The 23,898-nt window shown below is 35.7% G+C and overlaps 4 protein-coding genes and 1 long non-coding RNA gene across 8 annotated transcripts; 2 read left to right on the forward strand and 3 right to left on the reverse strand.

Moving 5' to 3' along the window:
- Window positions 1–637: 637 nt before the first annotated feature.
- Window positions 638–2,882, forward strand: LOC18051512 (basic leucine zipper 61). The gene is made up of 4 exons (XM_006446680.2): window positions 638–1,608; window positions 1,702–1,792; window positions 1,906–2,032; window positions 2,331–2,882. Exons 1-4 carry the CDS (start codon window positions 1,025–1,027, stop codon window positions 2,483–2,485), a joined length of 957 nt encoding a protein of 318 aa, XP_006446743.1. The 5' UTR covers window positions 638–1,024; the 3' UTR covers window positions 2,486–2,882.
- A 947-nt stretch (window positions 2,883–3,829) lies between these two features.
- LOC112101171 lies at window positions 3,830–4,339 on the reverse strand. Its single transcript, XR_002907264.1, has 2 exons — window positions 4,266–4,339; window positions 3,830–4,171 (listed from the first exon to the last, which is right to left on the reverse strand). It is a non-coding gene; the product is annotated as an uncharacterized LOC112101171 (long non-coding RNA).
- Window positions 4,340–4,793: 454 nt separating this feature from the next.
- Window positions 4,794–6,610, reverse strand: LOC18051513 (glutamate receptor 2.7). Its single transcript, XM_024190741.1, has 5 exons — window positions 6,277–6,610; window positions 6,048–6,179; window positions 5,839–5,960; window positions 5,386–5,701; window positions 4,794–4,942 (listed from the first exon to the last, which is right to left on the reverse strand). Exons 1-5 carry the CDS (start codon window positions 6,608–6,610, stop codon window positions 4,794–4,796), a joined length of 1,053 nt encoding a protein of 350 aa, XP_024046509.1.
- Window positions 6,611–13,616: 7,006 nt separating this feature from the next.
- LOC18051515 lies at window positions 13,617–18,049 on the reverse strand. 4 transcript variants are annotated; one of them, XM_024190526.1, is made up of 2 exons: window positions 15,359–18,049; window positions 13,617–13,871 (listed from the first exon to the last, which is right to left on the reverse strand). In XM_024190526.1, the coding sequence occupies exons 1-2, from the start codon at window positions 17,920–17,922 to the stop codon at window positions 13,679–13,681; spliced, it is 2,757 nt and encodes a 918-aa protein (XP_024046294.1). In that variant the 5' UTR covers window positions 17,923–18,049; the 3' UTR covers window positions 13,617–13,678. The 4 variants fall into 4 exon arrangements, with proteins under 4 accessions (XP_024046294.1, XP_024046295.1, XP_024046297.1 ...); XM_024190527.1 differs by having other exon boundaries at window positions 13,701–13,914; window positions 15,359–18,048; XM_024190529.1 differs by lacking the exon at window positions 13,617–13,871 and adding an exon at window positions 13,932–14,201 and having other exon boundaries at window positions 15,359–18,048.
- A 1,288-nt stretch (window positions 18,050–19,337) lies between these two features.
- On the forward strand, window positions 19,338–22,555 carry LOC18051517 (sodium/calcium exchanger NCL1). The gene is made up of 7 exons (XM_024191636.1): window positions 19,338–19,797; window positions 20,568–20,753; window positions 20,856–21,037; window positions 21,153–21,298; window positions 21,400–21,676; window positions 21,753–22,052; window positions 22,157–22,555. The coding sequence occupies exons 1-7, from the start codon at window positions 19,404–19,406 to the stop codon at window positions 22,430–22,432; spliced, it is 1,761 nt and encodes a 586-aa protein (XP_024047404.1). The 5' UTR covers window positions 19,338–19,403; the 3' UTR covers window positions 22,433–22,555.
- Window positions 22,556–23,898: the final 1,343 nt, after the last annotated feature.

Genomic DNA, 23,898 nt, shown 5'->3' on the forward strand with positions numbered 1-23,898 from the left:
GTTGTTATAAATATTTGTGCAATGCAATAATATGATGTATAATCACTATTAAAAAAAAAACTACTCTAAGTTTATATATAAGATTAAAAAACATGTGGGTATGAGGTGTTTCAATCTAAACCATACAATCATGCATGTAGTATTAATTTATATAAAAATTTATACCTCCATCAGCATTATTTCGTAATGTGTGTCCGGATATTGTAGAAATTATTTTCAAAAACACGTTTTTCACTGAGTAAAAGTACCAGTAAAAGCGAAATCAGCATTAGGTTTAAACGCGAAATCAGTTACAGGCTTCTAGTCAATCCGTAACACAAATATCTTTATCTCGTGGTAAGTGGAGAACTGAAACTTTACTTAAAATTACAGGTTTAGTTGCAACTAACTGAGCAAGGTAAGTTCCATGATTGTCCGAACGCTCAGGAACGACCCATCCGATCTTCATCACGAAAGTTGACCGGCATTGACAGATGAATCAGATGGTCAGAAGCTGGCGATGCAGAGACGTAAAAGGGGCGGTGAACACATGGGAATGTCTGGGGAGGGGTAGTAAAATAATGAGACAAAGCTTAAAATAAGCAAGGAGCACTAAAGAGACGGTCACAAGGGCACGTGGGTTGCAGATTCCTCATGGTTAATAAACTACTGGGGGCGACTTTCCAGTTATACCGTTGAGACCCCAACTTCCTCAAACAGCTGTTACATAGCTGTCCTATCTTAACCCCTCCCATGTGACCCCCTTTGCTCCCACATTTGCGAGGAAGAAAAGATTAAAAAGAACATCTCATTTTTTCTTTTTCTTTTTTTCTCTTTTCTTTCTCACACCTCAGAACTTTAAGCTTAATTAAAACCCCTCAATCACGTTGTCGTTATATAACTCGAACCTTTGCCGCTAGAGAAACTCATTTGGTGTAGTTTCTTCCTGTGTCTCTGTGTTTGTGTTTTTTTCCAGGTCGTGTGCCGTTCCTGTCGTGTTACACGTTTGTTCCCGTTCTTGTTCGTCCTCTGTGGGTTGTGTCATATGGCACAATTGCCTCCGAAGATTCCCAACATGGGACCTGCTTGGCCGGATTTTTTTCACCACAAGGTACCATCATCAATGGCGAATAATAACATCAATAACAGTTCCAACGTCCACAACCCTTCATGGGTGGACGAGTTTCTCGACTTCTCGTCGGCGAGAAGGGGGACTCACCGGCGGTCGGTCAGCGACTCGATAACGTACCTTGAGGCGCCAATGCTGGACGAGTGTCGTGGGGCGGGTGCGGCTCCCGGGTCGGGGTCGGGGTCGGGAAATATTACTAACAGTAATCATCACGAGTTTGATAAGTTCGATGATGAGCAGTTTATGTCTATGTTCACTGATGATTTGCCTAATGCTACCGTGCCTCCCACATTGTCTTCCTCTAACCCTTCTACACCGTCTGATCATAATAGCATCAATGACGAGAAAGATGCACCGTCTGATCAGAAACAGCAGACGGTGAGGAATGAGTCCGACGAGGTGCAAAGCCGGTGCAAAACTGAAGCTCAAGGCCCACCACACGGCGCCGCGGCAGCAAGTAATTCTTCTGATCGGATAGTTGATCCCAAGAGGGTGAAGAGGTAACTCAATTAAAACTCATCCTAATAATTTGAATTATCATTATAAAAATATATATTATTGTTAATTACATTTTCATTTGCTTGTGTTTAAAGAATCTTGGCGAATAGGCAGTCAGCGCAAAGATCACGAGTGAGGAAACTACAATACATATCGGAGCTTGAACGAAGTGTTACTTCATTACAGGTATGTACGCAATTGGTTAATTTGCTTAATAATTCTATAATAGGGCTATAAAAAATTATGGTTACTGCATGATCAGTGTTATTAATTGTTTGTGATTTTGATGTAAAACGAAGGCTGAAGTCTCAGTTTTGTCGCCACGTGTCGCATTTCTGGATCACCAAAGGTTGCTTCTGAATGTCGACAACAGTGCTCTTAAGCAAAGAATCGCTGCATTGGCCCAAGACAAAATATTCAAAGATGGTGAGTGCTTAATTACTTCAATTAATTTATGAACGTTACTTCCAAAATTTCCCATTCTATTAGTATCAGGGATGTTTTAGAAACCCAATTTTCTTAATTGAGCCATGTTGAAGTCTCTTAATTAGGAGAGCGTTGTTGGGTTAGGTAACTTTTTCATAGAGGTATATGTAGGCACATCTATAATTTATGTGGTAGCATGTGCTAGTGTCAGATAATTATGGTGATTTATGAGTTAGCTGGCTGGCTAGCTATGCCTTTTAATTAATACGTGTTGCTGCTTTGCTAAACAAATTTGCAGCGCATCAAGAAGCCCTGAAGAGAGAAATACAGAGATTGAGGCAAGTGTATCACCAACAAAACCTCAAAAAGATGGAAAATGGAGCCTCACCAGCACCAACACAAGCAGCTGAAGTCAGAGTTTCAGTGGAAAAAGAGCAGCTTCTCCATGTTTGACCAAATCCCATTTCAGGATTCCATCTCCCATTGAGTTCTTTTAAAGCATGATTAAGGATTATTTGCGAGTGAAGAGATTTTCAAGCTGCTTGCTTGCTTGCTTTGCATATATAATTGTATGTTATTGTAAATTTCGACTGTTTGACACATTAATAACCGAATTTAATGGGGATATGTGAGTCCAAATTTAGGATGGGAAATTGGCTCTTGTGTTGTGTGACTCTGTAGATCTGATGCCATCTGTTCTCGCTGACATGACGTGATGCGCTTCAAATTCATTGGGACCACTCAAGATTACATTTTGGTTTCCTGGAAAGAAAGAAAAGGAATTGCAACTGTGACTCTGTGATTTCAAGGAATGTAACAATATTCTTATTTGTTATTGCTTTAATTGATTAATTAGGGGAGGAGGGATTTTATAACTTTATTATTTCTTTCTCTAATTTTATTTTTCTGTTGTTGTTGTCGTTGTTGTGGTAAGTAAGGGTACCGGGTCTGGGTCTGGGTCTGGGTCTGTATTGGGAAGTATGAAAGGACGGATGCAGGCAGGTGGTTGATGTCAGAATTGCTGTCCTTTTCAGTGGCTTTTTCTTTTGGTTTGTAATGATGTTTATTTGCCAAATTATTTCACTCAAGAGGAAAAAGAAATGTAAATATTTATTCCTAATTGTAAATAGTTCATTCTTAATTGTGAGAGCTTGTTTGGATTGTTCTCTGTCCAAATTTCAAAAGCATGATGAAAGATTGATTCTAAAAAGGTATTAATTTGTGATTTAAGCCTGATCATGGTTGTTGTGTTCGTGTTTAGCTTAAGTTTTAGTGAAATAATATTTGCAACGCGTTTTGGATGTTAATTAACCAACGATCAGTGGTATGTTAAAAACAATAGGGACAAAATTTATGATCGATTGAAAAAAGAAAAAATAACAACCTTACTTTATTGTTTTTATAATCTTATTAGTATTTTTTTTATATGTTTTGAGAATGAAAGTTTAAAGAATGCAATCAAATCGTAAAGATTTGCTTTTTAATCGATTTCTAAATCATATCAAGTTTCAAATTAGATCTTAGACCTTATTTTAATGGATTCAATTTTGTTTTAGACATCTAATAAAGCAACTCAACTAATAAACCATAAACGAATGATATTTGTATGTGATTTCAAAATAATTGAACTTAAACTTATGTATTTAATTAACCTAACAGTTTTATTATTTTAACTAACTAAATAGAAAATGTCATTTCAGATTTTTGGACCAACCCCTTGTCCCTCAATGGCTCTGGCGCGACAATTACAAGTGAAGAATCAACCTCCAGCCAAAGAAAATGTTTACAGATTTAACATTTTGCTTCACAATTCACACTCTATTTCCTTTTAAGTTTTAACCCCTCACTAGAGTTAATATTACAAACATAAATGGTTCTGGTAAACATATAGTGGGTTCTGGTAAACATAGAGCGGGCAATGAAGATAAACAAGAGCAATTGTGGAGGTTCCTAAAGTTATCAAAAATAGACCTCCAAAACTATTCAATCCTAGACTGGCAGTTTTCTCATCATCCCCAAAACTGAGCACGTATATGTGGACTTCATAGAATTCTCCGGCTGCAGCAATTTTCCTTTTTCAGAAATTTCTAGAACCGCCTGAGATATGTCAGGAAAATAGGGAGAATTCCTCGGAAAAACCTGAAACATAAAACTTGCAATCATTAGTTTATATTCTCCTGCATATATGTTTTTACTTGTAAAGAGAAGAAGTTACAAATCCAAATTCCCCAACTTTAAATATTTGCCCTGTAATGAAACCATTGCAATATTTTGTTGTGCGCGCGGAATGCGGAATCAAGCGCACCAAATAATTACTGAAAAATAAAGGACACAAGAATTTACGTGGTTCGGTAATTAAACCTACATCCACGGAGGCAAGAAAGAATAATTGTTTATTAAACAATTAATAGAATACAATATTTGAGTAACGAATCTCACTTCCCAGAAACCCAAATATACCCAGTACTCTCACACTCTGCAGGAAAGATAAATTCCCCAGACACACTTCTCTCACTTCTCTCAAAAGCTTAGAAACTTATAAGCTTAACAATTTTGGGATGATTTTGAATGGAAGAAGTGCCATCTATTTATAGGGAAAATAATGGCACTATTGCACCAACCCCTTTACTATTCCACCTAACCTAAGCCAATAGTCAATGGTGTCCATTTGGCAAATTTGACAAATTTGCCAACTTTCCATTTTTTTCTTCAAATGTTTGGTAGCCATTTGAAATTTTGCATTCATTTTTGAATTTCAATGTCACGTGCATGACTTTTCAACATATTTGGCTAGGAATACATAAGGAACTTCATGAAATGCTGCAGCTGTATCTCCTCTCAGCAGAGCTTCAGGATAATCAATTTCTGAAAATATTTTCTTGACATTGTGAGGCTGGGACTCTAGGACCTCTAAATATTTGACAACGAATGAGTTCCCATCACACCCAACTTTGGCTCCTATCCGCCTTAGCATCTCAATATAAAAACAGTTGCTGGATCCGGGCTCGAATGGTGAGCAAGGATGTTAAGCTAGCGGTATAACTTTACTAATGCCGCAAATAACCATATCACCGTTGTCATCCGAGACAAATTGCTATGCAGTTTCTCTCCTGGAGAGAATGGAACAGAATTATTCATCTTCAGTTTTTTCAATAATTCATGAATCTAGATGTGTGTTCAAGAAACTGATAAACCCAAAAATTTAACTATAGGATTAAGTCTTAACAAACTCACTCAAGTGATCCAGGTGACCGTCGGCGTGAGTTTAAGTTTATAGGTAGGGACCCAATGTTGGTATTAAAATCAAGTTTTAACATTATATGCCTTGATATATGGTAAGTAGAAGAAATTACCTTGTAGTGAGAACAGTGTTGTGAAGGCAAAAGAAACCATGGTTCCTGCTTGGTTCAATATAGAACCCTTCCTCAAGTGTTCATTATTTTTCCGCTCGATCAGCCAAACTACAAAACCATTATACAAGACAATGGAACCTCTTGCAGCCCACAGGGGAGACGTGAATGGCTTCTTGAACAACCAAGCTCTCTCTGGTCTCCTAAGTTTTACGGGCACCAACAATTGCACACCAGGGGCAGCGTATGGTTGCGAGAACTCTGCGTATCGACTATGATTGGCCACTATAGCCGTATCTCCAACAACTGCATCAAAATTCTTCAGAAATTACAGAGTACCAAGTCAGTAAATGTCAAAAACAAATTTCTAATTTACAAGTGAAATACAGGATTACATGTGTATGTATAATATAAATACCTCAAGTTGAAGCTAATTTACTAGAGAATCATAGGTGCCTTGAAAGGGGATGAACTCATAAGGCAAGTTGGTAAACGATCAGCAATAGCTTTGAGGACATCAATGGAGAAACCAGTAATATTTGGCTCAGCACCAGGATGAAATCTCACATTCACAAATTCTGCATGCGAATTCCCCATTGGAACTCCTACTCTTAGAGTATTTGCATTTGTTGCCACTACCCACCCTCTAGGAGCTGTCTAGGAACCTCCTGGCCAAAGAATTTGTCCCAGAATTTTTATGGACTCGTTATAGATACTACCCTTGGCAATGCTTTCTGAAAATCCTAACCCTTCTGTCCAGTAGCGAATTTCTTTATAACTTTTCCCAGTTACATTAACTATCGGTAAATGTAAGCAGGAGTCAACATTCCATATTTAAAATTTAATGCACCTCTTAAGCCTTCAAATTTACTTTTCAGGATCCTGTTCAGCAACGTTTGCCGCTAAGAGAAAACGTGTGAGCATCATTTGGTAAATTTGGAAAGCGTTGCCAATCTGATTCACCTTTCACGCCAAGAGCTACAGCCCGCACAGCATCATACGCCTGCAAGGCGAAAATCCCTGGTTCTCTATATTTTTCCTTCGGATATTGTTTATGTAACATAACTCGGAATCTTGAACGAAAGTCTTTGAACTGTTTCCTAGAATGAGAGTAGTTGCTCTTGATTCCCAAGATACCTTGCATTGAGTGAACCACTGATTCATTAAGAGAGTCGATCGCATTTGTAACGGAAATGATGGTGATCCAAACGAAATCCTTTTCCGTCATTCTAATATTTCCTTGCATTCTTTAAAATATTTTTTGCCAATGTTGAAGAAGTATAATGCTTTACATTGTCCTTTTTTAAGATTCTTCAATTTTTCGGATGAAGAATAGTACTGAGGAAAGGGAGTGAGTGGACGAGCGCATTAATCTCTGTCTCGACTTCCTGAAGAGCATCGATGAGATATGGAGTGATACTATTGACAGCTGAATTGGTATCTTCATAGATGATGTTAACTTTTCTCCATTGCCAGCTGCCTATTATTGCTGCCACAGCTTTCATTTGAGCAAATTGGTTGCGAGCTGCATTAACCAGAAAAGGCCAATGCGGAAAGGCCCAGGATGGAACTTCATTTGCCAGAGAAAGAATCGGGACCTGAGATTTGTTTCCAAGGCTGGCTGCTGGTTCAGCTTCTTGCCATGTTCCCAAGCCCACAATCACGCTTGCATGATGCTTCTTGACAAGAGTTTTAACTAGGGATGTCAAATACATCCGGATACGGATGCGGATCCGGATATGAAAATTTAGGATCTTGAATCAGGATCAGGACGGTTCTAGATCCGGATCCGGATAAATTTTATTTTATATTAAAAATTAAATTAAAAATATATATTAAAAATTACATGAAAAATTAAAAAAATAAATTTTATTTGTGGATTTATGATGTTGTTGTATATTATTCATGTTGACTTATTAGTTGTTGGATTATGATTGAATTTTATTTGATATTATTAGGTAAATTATTGAATTTTATTTTCAATTAAAATTTTAATTAAAAATATATATTAAAAATTAAAATTTATTTGTGGATTTATGATTTTGTTGTATCTTATTCATGTTGAATTATTAATTTTGGATTATGATTGAATTTTATTTGATATGATTAGGTAAATTATTGAATTTTATTTAAAATTAAAATTAAAGTAAACATAAATATTAAAAATGAAATAAAAAAATAAATATTTTATTTTATTTGTAGATTTATGAGATTATTGTATGTTATTCATGTTGAATTATTAATTGTTGAATTATGATTAGATTTTATTTGATATTATTAGGTAAATTACTGAATTTTTAAATTATATTAAATTATTGAATTTTAATTTTTACGGATCCGGATTTAGAAACTTACATCCGGATCCAGGTTTTGTCAACCCTAGTTTTAACTGCATTTAAGGTTTGTTTACTTACTGAAGTTACATCCTCACACTTCAGTGTTTATATGCTTATTAAATATAATTAAATATAATATTTAATTATATTTATTTAAAAAAGTAATATTACATTTATTTAAAAATAATAATATCATATTTTCTTTAAATATAATTATTATATTTATTTAATTTTAATAGTATTATATTTATTAATATTAATAATTAATAGCAAAAAATAATTTATTCTAAGAAAATATTAATTTTGTACTATATTATTGATAACAATGTTTAATTTGTGATGCTCTTATCAATAATTTTTAATTTACATAATTAAAATTAAAATTAATAAAAATTTTGTGATTTACATAATTAAGAATATTAATAATTATTGTTAATAATAAAATAAATAGTTTATTTATTTTTTATTCACTTTATAATTAAAAACCATAATTCTTTAATTAAGGGTAAAAACTATAATTTGAAACTATTCACTCCCAAAAAAATAAAAATTCATGCTGGATGGTTGATCTTCAAACTCAAATTCACTCCCAAAAAATATAATTTGCTTGGTTTTATAAGTGACTTGAAAAAAAAACGTCAATTGATTATCCCGTCTTTTGCAACTTCCTCTCTCGTCTATTTAGGGCATCAAATTAATTAATACCAAAAATCTGAGTTTGCTTTCAATTTAAATAACAAACCAGATTTGGTAGTCAACTAAACTATTTTTTCACTAGTCAACTAATAAAATCATTATCATATATTCAAAATTCGTCATCTTCCCATCTTCCTGCGCCGGCTGTTCATTTGTTATGTTTATATGTAAAACATTATAAAAACACGGCTCATGATAAACCACTACGTGCACTTGGGATCAGAAAAGACTTAAAGCAAGAGTGGTTCAAAGTCTACTATTTTGAGTAACTAAGTTGTTCTGTTTACCTACTGAGTTATTTGCCCTTTCATGCAGTACGATCCATTTTCCAAAATCTGTTTTATGGTCCAGATATAGAAAAGGGGGAGTTCTCTCATTCATTGACATCGAACTTAGGAAAGTTGCTAAATGGGATCTTCAAAGGAGCAAGAATATAATGCTCATTCGGAGCATTTCATAAACGAAATGCTAACTTGGGTGTAATAGTGTGTTTAGCAGATGCCGAACAATGCAAATTAGGATTCCTTATCATATCTGAATTCATTTCCTTATTTGTCTACAAGTTGGGAATTTGTTTTCCTTTTTTCTTTATGGTTTAGAATAATTGCTACTTGTATATATAGCCATGTCCCATAGCCTTTGAAGGCAAATTTGAGTTCAATAATATTAGTATATTATTCAACTTTTAAAGCTCTGTGTGAATTTTTAAGTTTAGTTAATTCTTTTATTCTACAGAATCAATGAGTTTTAACCCCTATATTCACGGTATTCTATCAAATCAACTTAAATTTAGACCATTCCTTTATTTTCATATTATCGAGAATCAACAAAACATTAGAACATTAAACTTTCACTACATTACAGATGCTTGGAACTTTGGGATCTTGAAGACGATGGAGGATTACTGGATCATTTCCAAAAGTTGAAGATCTCATCATCTTAATTAGGTTATAAATGATTCAGGATGATAATTTTCCAATTTGACATAATTGGTTTTATTTATTTACCTAGCAATATTTCTTGGATTTACAAATTGAATCACTAGTTGTCATTTACAAGCAGATTGGTGGTTAATAAACATTAGCTGTCAATTAAAATGTGTAAGTAATAATTACCAAACATTTAGTTCATGTATTTCAAAGCTAAGTACAGAAGCATAACAGTTAGAAACTGTGAGGTTGATAAAACTGTGACGTATACATGATTCATCATTATGCTTCTAAAACATTTTTCATTCTACGTTTTTAATTATTATTATTTTTTATTATTCATAACCTTGTCACTACACTTAAGTTTCCATACACAAGCGAGCACACTTTGGCGTACACAACTGTACTCACAATCAGGGCCATAGGCCACGATTTTCCATTTCCCAAGCAGATAGCCAATGTTCATGTGTAAGAGACTGGCTAGGTGACGACTGTTCATCTGCATGGGCTTTGTGGAAGTTGATATCATCTACATGATTGTTGGGTGGTTTTGGTTGAACGATATGTGGCCAACAACACCAAAGCTTCCGGTGAACGTGGCGGCAAATGAAGAAAAATAAAGCGATTGTTGATGTTGCCACAGTAATGAAAAAGAGACCCTGGAAGCTACGTAGTCCGAGACTGTCAAGGTCTTCATTATTTTCCTTAGCTGAGCAGTTGTAGGGGGAGAGCATAGATTCCTCCAATTCTCGCAATTTACCCTCTTCGGATAATTGAAGAATTGCTTGGGAGAAGTCAGGAAGATAGGGAGAATCTTTCGGAAAAGCCTGAAACATAAAACATATGACTATTTGAAGCAATCTGCAATCCTGATCTCCTCAACAAATAAAATAATAAAAACTTGATAAAAAAGGAGGATCTTTAGAGAGGTTACTTACAAATCCAAAGCCCCCAACAGAGTACGTTGGTCCTGTAGTGAAATTTTTACAATTTTTTGCTAAAAATAATTTAACATATGGAGCCTCAAGAAAAGCAGCAGCAATTTCTCCACTCGTAAGAGCTTGACGATAACGATTTTCTGAAAATATTCGCTCAATGTTTTTTGGGTCGAAATGTAAGACGGTGACCAGATACTGCAACACAAAGGAGTTTCCATCACACCCCACTTTGTCCCCATTCCGCTTTAATGTCTCAACATCAGGTATCGGAATAAGTCGTCGATGGGCAAGTAAAGATGTTAGACTAGCGGTATAACTGGAGGTTATAATTAATGCCACGAATAGCCACACTATCGTAGTCATCCGCGACAAATTGCTATGCAATTTTGCTCCTATATATAAATACAACCAAGAAAAGAAGAAAGTTATCTTCCGCAAACACGTGCGCAAACTCATGGATTGATTAAGTTGGAGCGAAATGGTCCATATAAATAGTACCATGTTGTGAGAACAAAGTTGTGAAGGATAATGAAATCATTGAGCCAACTTGGTTCAATTTAGTGCCGCGGGTGAATTCAGGATGGTGTTTCCTCTCAATTAACCACACAACAAAGCCGTTATACAAAACAATGGCTCCTGTTGCGGCCCACATCCAAGTACTGAATGGTTTCTTGAACAGCCAAGCTCCCTCTGCAACCCTAGGCTTGACATATACAACCATCTGGACACCTGGCTCCGCATAAGGTTGTGAAAATACAGCAAATTTGCTGCGATTAGCTAGTATAGCCGTGTCTCCTACTACTGCGTTAAATTTCTACGAGAAGGCAGGTTACTAAGTCAACCATCATGCTAAAAAAAAAAAATCAAAGAGAAAGAATTATCTCATCTGGATACATATGTAGTCAAGAAATCAGTACCTTTTCAGCGAGTTGCTCGACCAGAGAATTGTAGCTACCTTTAAATAGATGAAAATCAAACCGCGGAAACGGGTCTGATAATTCCTGAACTGCAGCATTGAATACCTGAATGGAAAACCCAGTAACCTTTATTAGCTTACCATCAGGACCAGACGTCACATTCACAAACTCCGGATGTAAATTCCCTCCAGGAACTGCTATTTTTAGACGTTTTTCTGCCGGAGTTTCAGCTTCTGCCAAGACTCTACGAGCAGCACTCCATCGTTCCCCTGGCCAATCTTCTTGTGTCAGTCATCACCATCTTGCATATATTTAATCATTTTAAGGTGTAGAAGTCAACATTTTATAAAGTGCGGAACTGCGGATTGACTTTTAAAGTGCTCTTAACATAAAGGGCCTCGTGAGTTGCAAATGTGAGTCCGCAATTTATAAAATAAAATGTTTGTATTAGAGAAAAATTACATTTATTTGTAAAATTATGATATTGTAAATTAAAATTTTCACTTAAAATATTGCAAAAATCTTGATCATTAAAAATTCAATAGTAGACAAATAACTATCATTAAATGTTACATCATATGGTATAATAATTTTTTTAAATTTTTATAAAGTTATGAATCCTAGATCAATTAAGTATGTTTAGTAGTTTTCTGATCTGGAATCTTAGAGTGCGAAAAAAGTCTAAGAAACCTTTAAAACTGTGAGGTTTAATACTTAAAATGCTTAAATTATTTTCCGTACTTTAAAATTTTAGATTGAAACATTATATATATATATATATATAATATAGAGAGAGAGAGAGAGGAGTGTGATTAGGTGCTCGTGTGTGTGCAATTACACGTGTATCAAGCTCTCATTGGAAGAACCAGAGTTGTGCATCGCACAACACTCCAATGAAATTAAGCTTGGCGTGTGCTCATTCGCCCATAAAGATGAATATGTTTTTCGTCTTTGACGTTGTGAATTCCAAAATTTATTAAAATTTGAGACATGCTTTTAAATTGTAAACTTCATTTTCAATGTTTTACAACGTTATAAAACACGTCCTCAACTTTAATAAAATCCGGATTTCGGGATTGGAAAACTTTTTTGGTATATATGTTTGTTAGGGGACGTAAGCAAGTTGTGATGTGCGGATTTGCGCTATGTCCATAATTCGATGCCGTCTTAGAATTATGGTATTTATGTTACATAAACTAGCTCTCACCAGAAGAAGCCGCCTGAGTAGAATCTCCATGAGAGCTCTGGACAGGAAGAATTGGCCGGTGACCGATGTCGCGAGCAAAAAGATGTTCCTTGGCCATATTCATGGCAACTTTTTCTTCTTTGCCAACGCGAGAGTAGTCATCTACTGAGCCACCTAAACTGAACTCTTTACGTTGGTGCTCATCATAATCATCCGCATTCGAAAATATTCCATTTGATGAAATTATGACAAGGACGATCAAAAAGAACGAGAGAAAATGGAAAGCAGAAAACATTTTGTCCATCTTCTTAAGTTGGAGCGGATTAATTGTCGTATATAATTTTGAAAGGACTGTAGAAATATATATCAATTAGCTGACCCCCCACCGTTTTTGGCGAGAAAAGGACTAGTCTATAATTATTTATACACTACATAAACGAAAAAGAAAGAATGACTTCAAATCCTCAATATGATTTTCATTTTCAGTTTTAATAAGACACCGGAAGGACGGTTGGTAATTTCGTATGAGTCAACTAAATTATTTCTTTATTACACACTACATAGTAGCGTAACATACATACCTAATTGACTGTATATAATAACAGTACTCTACTCATACTTTTTTATTCAAGCAAGGATAAAATAGTGTTTGTATTTTTATCTTTTTTTGCTTCTTAGAAATATATAATAATAATAAAAGTTAGACTATTAGCACCCCTTCATTAATCTTATAAAATCCTTGATATATTACAATTACATTTAAGAACAAATATAAATAGAATTAAGCCATTTATATTTTCTTTCTCTCTTCAATTTTATTTTTCTTGCATAATATAATTTTTTTATTATCATTAAAATAATCTGAATTTAAGAAGTAATCCTAAGTCAAAATAAAATTCTTGTAATAAATATAACAACTTAATTAAGATACAACACAGTGAAATTATGGAAGTTAGGAAATTCATGTGCGGTGGCGATTGGAGACTAAGGGTGCTCTGCTCCGGGCTAAAATTAAATAAATAAATATTTAATTATTTCAATGCCAATGCCAATGCCAATGCCTTCCTTGTAGTCATAGCTGAACAAAATGGCCCACATACTTAAGGTCCTGGTCGTTGGAATTGGAAAGACTGAACTAAAGACTAATTCAAAGTCTTGTACTTAGAGAACCAGTGTTTTTTATTAATTTTTATTTCATCCAAGTTCAGGAGTTAATTAAAAAAATAAATACATAGATCACTCTACCAAGCAAATGAAGGTCTTTGTTGAAGAAGATTATTTATTATTTTGCTAATTAAGTCAGCTTTGTTCGATCGCATCGATCTTCCACGCAGGTTTTGACCAAGTCAGACTGATCAACGTTGCTTACAGCATATATATAGCAGCTGGAGCAGCGCTGGTAATTGCTTCGCAATTTCTCACCAGCTGCGCTTGCGCATTCCACAGCGGATTTGTACAATACACCCTTCTCCGCGCTCAAAAGATGACTGGACAGTGAAAAGTTCAGCAGTCACTAAGCACAGCTCGGCGCTGCAGTGAATGCACAAATGGTAATGGATGTCTTATGAGTATGTGAGTATCTAGTAGATGAAAGATTACGACTTCAAATCAATTAACAAATTATCAACAACTGACTAAAACGTTAACCTAACATGCATATTCTATCAAGGCACTGGTGTTCTGCTCTGAGTGTTGGGCTGAAAAGATGTTGAATTATTACTACAGAGGAAAACATAGTTTCCATCCACCACTATTCTCTCTTCATTTCATCACCTCAACTGCAATCTGCAGTAGCCTGCCACGCAAGCCCAGCTTTCCTGTTCATGTTCGGAGGAGACGACATTTTGAAAACAGCAGAGAGACAATCTTGTACTTTGTGAAACTGATGCAGTGGAACTCTCAGAACAGAGTACCGTGGATGAAACATATAATGCAAACATGCACTGAGGTAAATTAAATTAGAATCAATCATATCTGAACTATTTAACACAAGTTACCAGCAAAATTTTTACAATTGAAAATTGTTCACTAGCCAATTCTGTTTCAGGCATTATCAGGGGAAGTGGCCCACATATATTTGTAATTGAAAAAAAAAAAAACATTTATCAAAGAGATAACCATGTGTGAAATAACAATATCTCAGTCACCACCTAACAAACACACAGAACAAAAGGTTGCAGAAATTCGACAAGACAAAAGTAAAGAGTTTTCTCCGTCAACATTTTATCAACAACAGCAACTTTCAGGGCAGTTATCAATCATTTTGAAGGACATTCTGACATTTCAAGCTTGTTACCTATGCCATAGCTAACTTTCAAATCTTCAACTGGTTTTCTTCAAATCCAATTTATATGGTTCAATTTGTAACATTGAAACTTCATATTGGATTAATGAATGCAGCAGGCCAGAAAAGCAGGGAGGAAACACAATATGGGTAACATTTTAATACAAGATACAAGAAAACAGTTTTAGGTTCAATAATTTCATGTAGAGATATATACCCAAGTCAACTCGGTTAAGGTAAGATTTTGTCCAGCTAAATAATAAAAATTGGAAAACATTTGGAAATCAGTCATTATCCACACTACTAGTCCATTTTATTGTTTCAAGTTATGTGAATTTAGTTCAACTGACCAGTGTCAAAAATTTTTAGAAATATTATCGAATAAAACATACGAGCTAGGAGCAGGGCACGAGCAGGTAGCATATCTCATATATATCAGCAAGTAACAAATTATCAGCATATCAGCAAGTAACAAATTATCAGCAAAAGCCACAGATAAAATATCCACTTTGTTGCAACCACAATTAGACTACACACAATAACGACTTCAGTCTGCTAACACGGTCTTTGTCACTGCCTTAACATATCAACACTTACTAAAGGTCTAGATACATAAATCTGTATCAAAATGCAGATAAAAAAGAACATTTTCCTGATTAACATAATAATAACAGAAAAGCATAAACTTACGGTACAGATAACTCATTTGGGGCACATTCCAAAGTTTCAGAGCCTTTTCGCTTTGCAAGCAACTCCTTAAGAGATTTCACTTCATTTTCAAGATCAAGCAAACGGTTACACATCTGCTGAACCCTATCTTTATGTGCTTCAAATTTAGCAATCCACCCGCCTTCAATGTCCTTAAGTTTGTTTTCAATCAGAAGACGGTTCATTCTCTCTTCTTCTTCTTGCTTCAACCGCTGCTTTTCCAGTTCCATAACACTCAAAACTAAACCTTCACCGCCAGGAACATCCTTGTAGAGTGGCTCATCAGGCAGCGGACAGCGTGCTCTATATTCATCAAATTCCTTGCGAGTCTCCTTCAATGCCTTCCTGTATCCCTCAAGTATATTTCCCATCAAAAAGAGCTCACGCTCAAGCCTATAAACTTCCTCTTGTCTTTTCTGTTCCACCTCATACCTAGCCTTTTGCAACTGTTCAATAATGCCCTCCCGCTTCTGCAATTCATTAAGAAAAAACTGTTGATTCACATTTGATTCCTCACAAGCTTGTTCTTTTGCCTCATAAAGCATCCTAGTCTTTTCCATCAGATGTTGCATTTGCTCCATATACATATAAAACTCTGATGATGACTTATTATCCCATGAAATCCTCATCCGCTTATTACCGCCATTAATAGAGTGATGAGACAAGTCATTATCATGAAGAATCTCTCTCTTAACCCCATTAACAAAATGTGATGATGAACCACCTGGAATTGTATGAGTACCAACCCTAGATGAAAGAAAATCTGCTGGTAAATCATCATCACAAATGTGCACATCAGATCTATATGTTGGAGCTTGCACTGCTTCCATTCCTTGAATAAGATTAGCTGAGGTTACCATCTCTAAAGTCTCACCTCTCATAGGAGGACTAAATCCTCCATCCTCTTGCTGCTGCTCCTCCTCCATCTCCTCTTCCTCGTCTTCTTGGTCTCCTCCCTCTTCCTCTCCTTCTCCAACCTCTTGTTTCTTTTCCACCTCATCACAGTCCATGCCCTTCTTTTCCTCCTCCTCACGGTCCATTTCCTCAACTCCTTCAACCGTACACCTCCTCAAAAGAAGCTCATTTTCACCCACATTTTTTTTATCATCAGAGAACCACTGTCCATTTTCTTCTTCTTCCTTTTTGTCCCCCTCAAATCCAATTTTTTTCTCATCAAATAATAAGAGCTGTTCATTTCTATTTCCTTCAACACCAACTACATCCCCCTCCCCAACAAACTCTTTTTCCTCTTTCCCAGCATTTTCATTCAAATTATTCTCAACACTTGCTTTCAGTTCAACAACATTGTCCTGTCCAAGACTCAACTCAATCTTATGCTCCTCCAAGTCACTTCCTTTAATATCTTCAAGCCCATCACATATTTTCACATCTCCATCACCATCCTCTCCCACCTCCTCTTTTACCACTTCGCTCAACAAAAGTTCCTTTTTTTGCGACTTTATCAGACATTGCATATGTGACGCATAATAACAATTCCTCAATTCTGGACCAGCCAACAATTCTTTCTCCATCATATTCCAAATCAAAGTAGGCCAATCAACTTTCTCAAAGCTCTTTTCTTTGATATATTTTAGCACTCTCATCACCTCATCAGGCAGAATCGACATGTCATCGTGCAAAAGCATCCAATTTGACACTATCTCATGTACAAAAGCCATCGACTCCTCCAAGTCCGTCGTCTCTGCTGACCCATCAGAAACATTCACATTGACATTACCCTTATCTTTTTTCGAAGTCGAATTTGAAGGCAAATTCAACGCACGAGCCAAATCTGCACGGTTCACACCAATTCTCACACCGTTAACATAGCTGCAACGCGAGTTTGAGTTGTACGTTGCGATCAGTTGGGCGATGAGATCCGTGCGTATGTTCGTATCAAACTCCAGATGCACGAAATCCCATAACCCTAGCCGTTTTAACAGTGATTCGTGGCGGGATAAATCAAGGGTATTTTTTAAGGATGAAAAAGGAACGGGCTTTAGGGTTTGTTTGAGTGCTTTGAGCTTTTTCGAAGACTTCTTCTCCACCAAAGCGCGCCTTTTCAGCTGCTTGCGGTTCGCGCCGCGGCGAGTGTAGGTGACACTGAAGGCACTGGGCACGTGGCGAGGGGGAGAAAACATCTCTGTATAGAAATCTTCTTCGACTTGTTCTTGCTGTTTCGGGTTTGAATTTTGGGAATTTGGGATTTCTAGGGTTAGGGTTTCGGGCGCTGTTGGGGTTTCTTGCACTTGTTGCTTCGACGGTGAAAATGAATTGCAGAAGGCACTGGGCACGTGGCGAGGGGGAGAAAACATCTCCGTATAGAAATCTTCTTTGACTTGTTCTTGCTGTTTCGGGTTTGAATCTTGGGAATCTGGGATTTCTAGGTTTAGGGTTTCGGGCGCTGTTGGGGTGTCTTGCACTTGTTGCTTCGGCGGTGATGGCGGCGGTTGGGGGAGATCTTGTGGCGGCTCTTCGTTCTGGTTCATGTTAGGGTTCAGTGAGGGAGTGTTTGGATTTTGATCTTCCGAGGATTCAGTAGCCATTGCTAGAGAGAAAGCGATGAAGTTGACGCAAAGCGTGGTCGTTTTGTCATAGGCTGGAAGCTGACTGAAACTGTGAAACAAGGTAAAAAGCAAAAGGTCTCGACTCTTGCTTTCGTTTCTTCTTCCTCTCAGACCAACCAGCCTCTCAACTCCTGCCACGTCAAAAAAGTTTGACTAGACTCGGATTTTCTTCACGCGTGCACGGCATGAGTGCAGTACGAGAAAAATTAATTAATTCCCCATATAAATAAATTCAAAATGAGTGACAAAAAATTTAAAAAAGAAAATGAATTGGCCTAGGAGGAATCTTCATTGTATATTATATAATTGCCAAGGAATTAGGGGAAATCGCATAATGTGAAAATTAATTTTGAAAAGTTAATTTGCCAAGTTTTTAAACTATAAGGTTATGTTTGGGAGGTAGGATTAAGTGTAAAATTGAACTAATTATTGGGACAAAATATTAATACTATGTTTAGCATGCTCACTTGGATTGGATTGGTGAACTAAATTAAAATTTTAATCCTAAATTTATGTGATTGCTAATCCTAATTTTTATGTGGGTTTACTTAGGACTAGATAATGTCAAAAAAATATTTTTCCATTTATAATATGTTCCATAATTTATTAAACCATTTTATTTATATCTTAAAAATTATTTATTTATTTATTGTTTTTAATTAAGTAATTTATTTTTTATTCATGATTTACTTAAAAGTTATTAATTTATTTATTATTTGAATAATTTTATTTATTTTATTTAATGAAATGATATATCTCATTTGAAATAACCTATAACTTAAATAATTTATATTTCTTTATTATAATTATGACTACCCAATAACTAATTGAATATATATAAATATATATATCTCTTATTAGTTTTATTTTTAATTGATTATAATGTTTCTTGTTGAATATCTATAAATTGTTGATATTTAAATTCAAATATTAATGTAAATACTATTTAATTTCATGTAAATTGAATTTAACATAATCCAATCCGATAGGGTACCAAACATAAGTCAGCACTATATATAATTCAATCTAATCTAATCCAATTGTATCAGTATATATAACAATTTTTTTTTCCCCTTACTGGATCAGCTTGCTTGTTGCACTTATCTTATAGTCTTCTATACTCAATTAAATTGATGAGAATATTATGCTGACGATGCTTGCGTGAAACCAGATCTTTACTGTATAATTGTTGTTACTTGTTAAACACCTGCATGATAAAAAATAAATAAATAAATAAAAAGTAAAAGAAAAAGACTTGTTAACTTCATCCTCTGTTATTTTATTTCAAATCGGTTCTTCTTTCATTACTCTTTATCTAACTCCTCCTCTCTTTCACTATATATGCAAAACTTTCAGCCTCAAGTATGATAGATACGAACCATCGGTGTAAAGGCCATACACCTATATATGTAAATCTAGGCTGCAAAACTTAATAAAAAAATTAAGCCAGCAATATAAACATGGGAAAGAAGCCTGCATTTCTTCTGTTGCCCTTCTTTTTTCTTGCGCTATCCGGCCCTGCACATACTCGAGCTCGACCTATCACCAACTTATCAACTGTAGTCATCTCTGATGGAACCCACGACGTTCGGGAACCGGTTTCAACCCAATTGAATAACAAGTATTTGATATCGCCATCTGATATGTGTGAGCAAACTTATGGGTTCTTGCCATGCACCACCAGTTTGCTTGGCAACGTTTTTCTTATTGCTGTGTACGGTTACTTGATGCTCTTGGCTGCCAAGTTGTTGTCGAATGGAAGTGAGATTTTGTTGCAAATTATTGGTCCTGGCATTATCGGTGGCTTATTCTTGCCCGTATTGAGCTCTGTTCCTGATGCAGCAATCATCCTCGGTGAGCTTCGTTAACCATTGTCTCTCCCTCTCCAAAGCTCAATCCTGATTGCTTAATTAATATGTTTAGCCAATGAATTTTCTAACAGTTTTGGTTCGTTTCCAAAATCAATTAGACAATTGCTTACAGCACAAGTTTTCTTTCCGGTTCAGTAGCCTGCATCGTTTTTCTCTTGCTTCTACGTTTGGAACTTGTCTTTAAGTTGAAATAAATAGTACTAAAATATTCCAATACCCAAAAGAACTTTGTCAAAAATTTAATTATAAAAAAAAAGTCACATTTTATATTACAAATCAAGGTCGAATTGCTGCTTGTCGTGTGAGCAAGACCAAGAACTTTGTTCATTAGTTTGTAGATTATCCAATAGTCAGGATTTCTTGGAGACTGAGTCGGTTTTTTTTTTTTTTTTTTTATAATTTCCTCAACAAGTACAATCTTAAAGGTTTCAGACAACTACATTTCCATTTTCAAGTTGCTTTCATTGAGCGCAATTCATAAAAAAATCACCTTCTTTGAGTTTGTTGGACGATTGATAAGTGATTAGCTTCTAATATAAAATTATGATTGTAAAAATTGATTCTGAGGTACAAATAGAAATAGGGTTCTTTGGGTAGAAAATGAAAATTCTGTGGGGCAGTAACAATATACATAGCACTACTCTGTCTTTTCATGTTGTAGTGAGTCCTCTGATTCCTTCAATTGCAAGTTATGTAGCCCTGTCATTAATTTTTTATTTTCTTATTTCTTCTTACTCTCTGATTATCCAATAGCATCCGGGCTATCTGGGAGTAAAGAAACAGCTCAAAATCAGGTATCCGTTGGAATGGGCTTGTTAGCTGGATCAATTGTCATGCTTCTTACAGTATTATGGGGTTCCTGTCTCTTAGTCGGCAAGTGTGACATCGAGGGTACCACTGCAGTAGATTTAAAAGATACAAAAAGATTCAGTTTCACTGGTAACTTAATTCCTATGACGGCATTTGTGTCATTAATGAGTTTCTGATCTAGTTACTTTCAGTTCAGTTAATGACATAATGCATGTTTTCTTATGCATGCAGGATCTGGGGTGAGCACTGATGTTTGGACCTGCTATGCTGCAAGGATAATGGTTTTATCTGTTGTTCCATTCATAATAGTCCAGCTACCACAAGTCCTCAACACAACTTCTATTAGTCGCGTAACAGTCCTCATTTCACTGATTGTCTCCATTTCACTAGTGATTGCTTACAGCATTTATCAGGTAGCTAAAGCTATAATTATGAATGGTCGTCAAAATCTTATTTACCAACAGCTGAACTATGTATTTTCTTCCACGACCTAGGCCTGCAGAACATTACCTTTGGATATTCCTGCAGGTATTCCAGCCGTGGATCCAAAAGAGAAGAATTGAATACGCAAAGCAGAAGCAGTTAATATCAGGAATATTGAAACTGGTCAAAATGCATGCATTGGGAAGACTCTTTACAGATGATGGGGAGCCTAATATAGATGTCATACAAAAGTTGGCCATGCTTAACTTCAACGAATTTATAACTGTGCATCATTTTACAAAATAATAGTCTTGCTGATTCTCACTGCACTTTTCCACCACTTTATTGACAGGTTATTTAACATTATTGATGAGAATGCCGATGGATGCCTGTCAGCGAAAGAGCTGAGAGCTCTGGTTATCGGAATCCAATTTGAAGATGTCGATACGAACATTGATGATGCTATTGAAAAAGTAATGGAAGACTTTGATACATCAAAAGATTCATGTATCGATGAGCATGAATTTGTCGTAGGAATCTCAAGATGGCTAAATAGGCTTAAGCACTCTGCCATACAAAGACAAGACGATGGCTCCTGGACACCAAGACTTATAAATGATTTTCAAGAGGTTTGTTGCTAACCTCCAGTCTGGGTTCTGAATTTTAACAACGAATGATCACATCTAATGAATTGTTGAAATGCAGCGAGCAAGGACAGAGTATGACCTACTGGGGGACAAGAACGATGAAGTTGCGGAGCTTATTGAAAATCCCAAATGGATGGCCTCCAAAGCAGTGTCGATTCTGCTTATGGGAACCATTGTCGCTGCTGTGTGCTCTGATCCTCTAGTGGATGCCGTCGACAACTTTTCAACTGCTTCGAACATTCCTTCTTTGTTTGTCGCCTTCATCATTCTGCCTTTTGCTACATCCAGTGAGGCAGTGTCAGCTCTAATATTTGCCAGCCGAAAGAGGTCAAGAACTTCATCGTTAACATACTCTGCGGTTTGTATCTTCTTCGCATGACTTGTCAATCTCAGATTGCTTACTGAATTACCATGATGGTATCGGTGCCTAATAACTTGTATGAGTTTGGTACGCAATTGCAGATATATGGATCGGTGACCATGAGTAACATTCTTTCACTGTCAGTCTTCCTGAGTCTTGTTTACTTTCGCCATTTAACATGGAACTTTTCAGCAGAAGTGTCGGTAATTCTACTGGTTTGCATTTTGATGGGGCTGATCGCAAGTTTCCGCACCACATTCCCACTTTGGATGTGTTTGGTGGCCTGCATGCTTTACCCATTTTCGCTGCTGTTGCTGTATGTTCTTGACGATGTTCTCAATGGGTCCTATCCTAGGCCTAGACCCATTATGGTTTAAAAGAAATTAAGGAACCTCACTTCATGCACATAATTCATGATGAAAAGCTCTACTCTTTATGAAAGGATGGTGAATTGAGGGGGAATATTCACACTGCTGATAGCGAATTCCGCATCATCCTTTGATACTATAGAATGTAAAACTGCTTCTTGCAGCTCAAATATCAATAATTAATCATCATTCACCTCACAATGGACATGTACCTCGTCAATAAACGATAATGTAACATCATTTAGCACATAATCTATTGTACCTATATTTAAATTTGAGTCGTAGAAAACAAATATTGTTGAGGAGGGGGCTGGTCACGCGTGTCTGTGCACGTGTCAAGCTTCCAACGAGGGTTGTCGCTTTCATGGCTCAATTCCTATTAAGTCTTGTTTGAAATTAAGGTATTATAACTTTTAAACTACAGTTGCGTGAAAAAAAAACTGTAATTATCAAACAAAAATTAATGATATGTAGTAAATATAATTTTTAAATAATAATTTTGATAAAATTATTAAAGATATAATAAATTTTTCATTATATAAATGAAAAATTATATCAACATAATTTAAAAATTATAGCAGTTAGTGTTTATCAAATACTTCTAAATACTTCTACCTGAATGTATATATTATATAGGGTCCGGCTACAGTGCAATGGTGGTACCGTGCCACCGTTGCATTCAGCCGTTGGATCCACTTGAATGGATAGATTCATTGGGATCCAACGACCACTACAAGAAATATTATCTTTTACCACCATTCAAAAATGTTGCAAAAACACAATTACAACATTTATAAAAATGTCCTAACGAAGGATGCAGTAAATAACATCAAACTTTTGTAGACTTTTTCAACTGCGGTAAGAAACGCAACATAAAATAATAGTAACAACATTACTAAAATGTTGTTTTTTAGGCCATTTGCTATATGAGTAAGTTGCTGCAAAAATTAGTAAATAAATATGGAAATCTACTACCATTCAATTTGTAAAATTGATAACAGTTCAATCAACTGAAAATAATCTCCATAAAATCATTTGAAATTGGCATCCATACAACAAAAGTTTAGTTGAAGATTGTTAAATCTCTACACTAAATATAATACTCAAAGTGTAAACTGAAACTCTTGCCCAGGTTAATGTTTTTTTTCCCCTGACTTGTAAGATTCAAGTATATGTATGAAGAAAATTAGAAACTATAAGCCTACTCCAACAAGATGTAGTTTTTTGGCCAAGCAATTGTGCTTCCAATTGCATCACTAAGAGCATGAAACTCAGATGTAGCATGATATAAGGGAGTATCTTCAACCAGTGCAATTGTCACCCAAACTTTCCAACAATCTGGTCCAAGACATATATGATGTACTTTGGCTAGTGGATCTCTTGATGCAATTGTTCCTTCTCCTACAACTTTTTTTGTTCCCATCCAATCTAGCAATCTACAACGGGCATTTTCAATATTTGTGAAAAGTGCTTCC

Source organism: Citrus clementina, unplaced genomic scaffold (assembly GCF_000493195.1).
Source record: "Citrus clementina cultivar Clemenules unplaced genomic scaffold, Citrus_clementina_v1.0 scaffold_2, whole genome shotgun sequence".
NCBI lineage: Eukaryota > Viridiplantae > Streptophyta > Magnoliopsida > Sapindales > Rutaceae > Citrus > Citrus x clementina.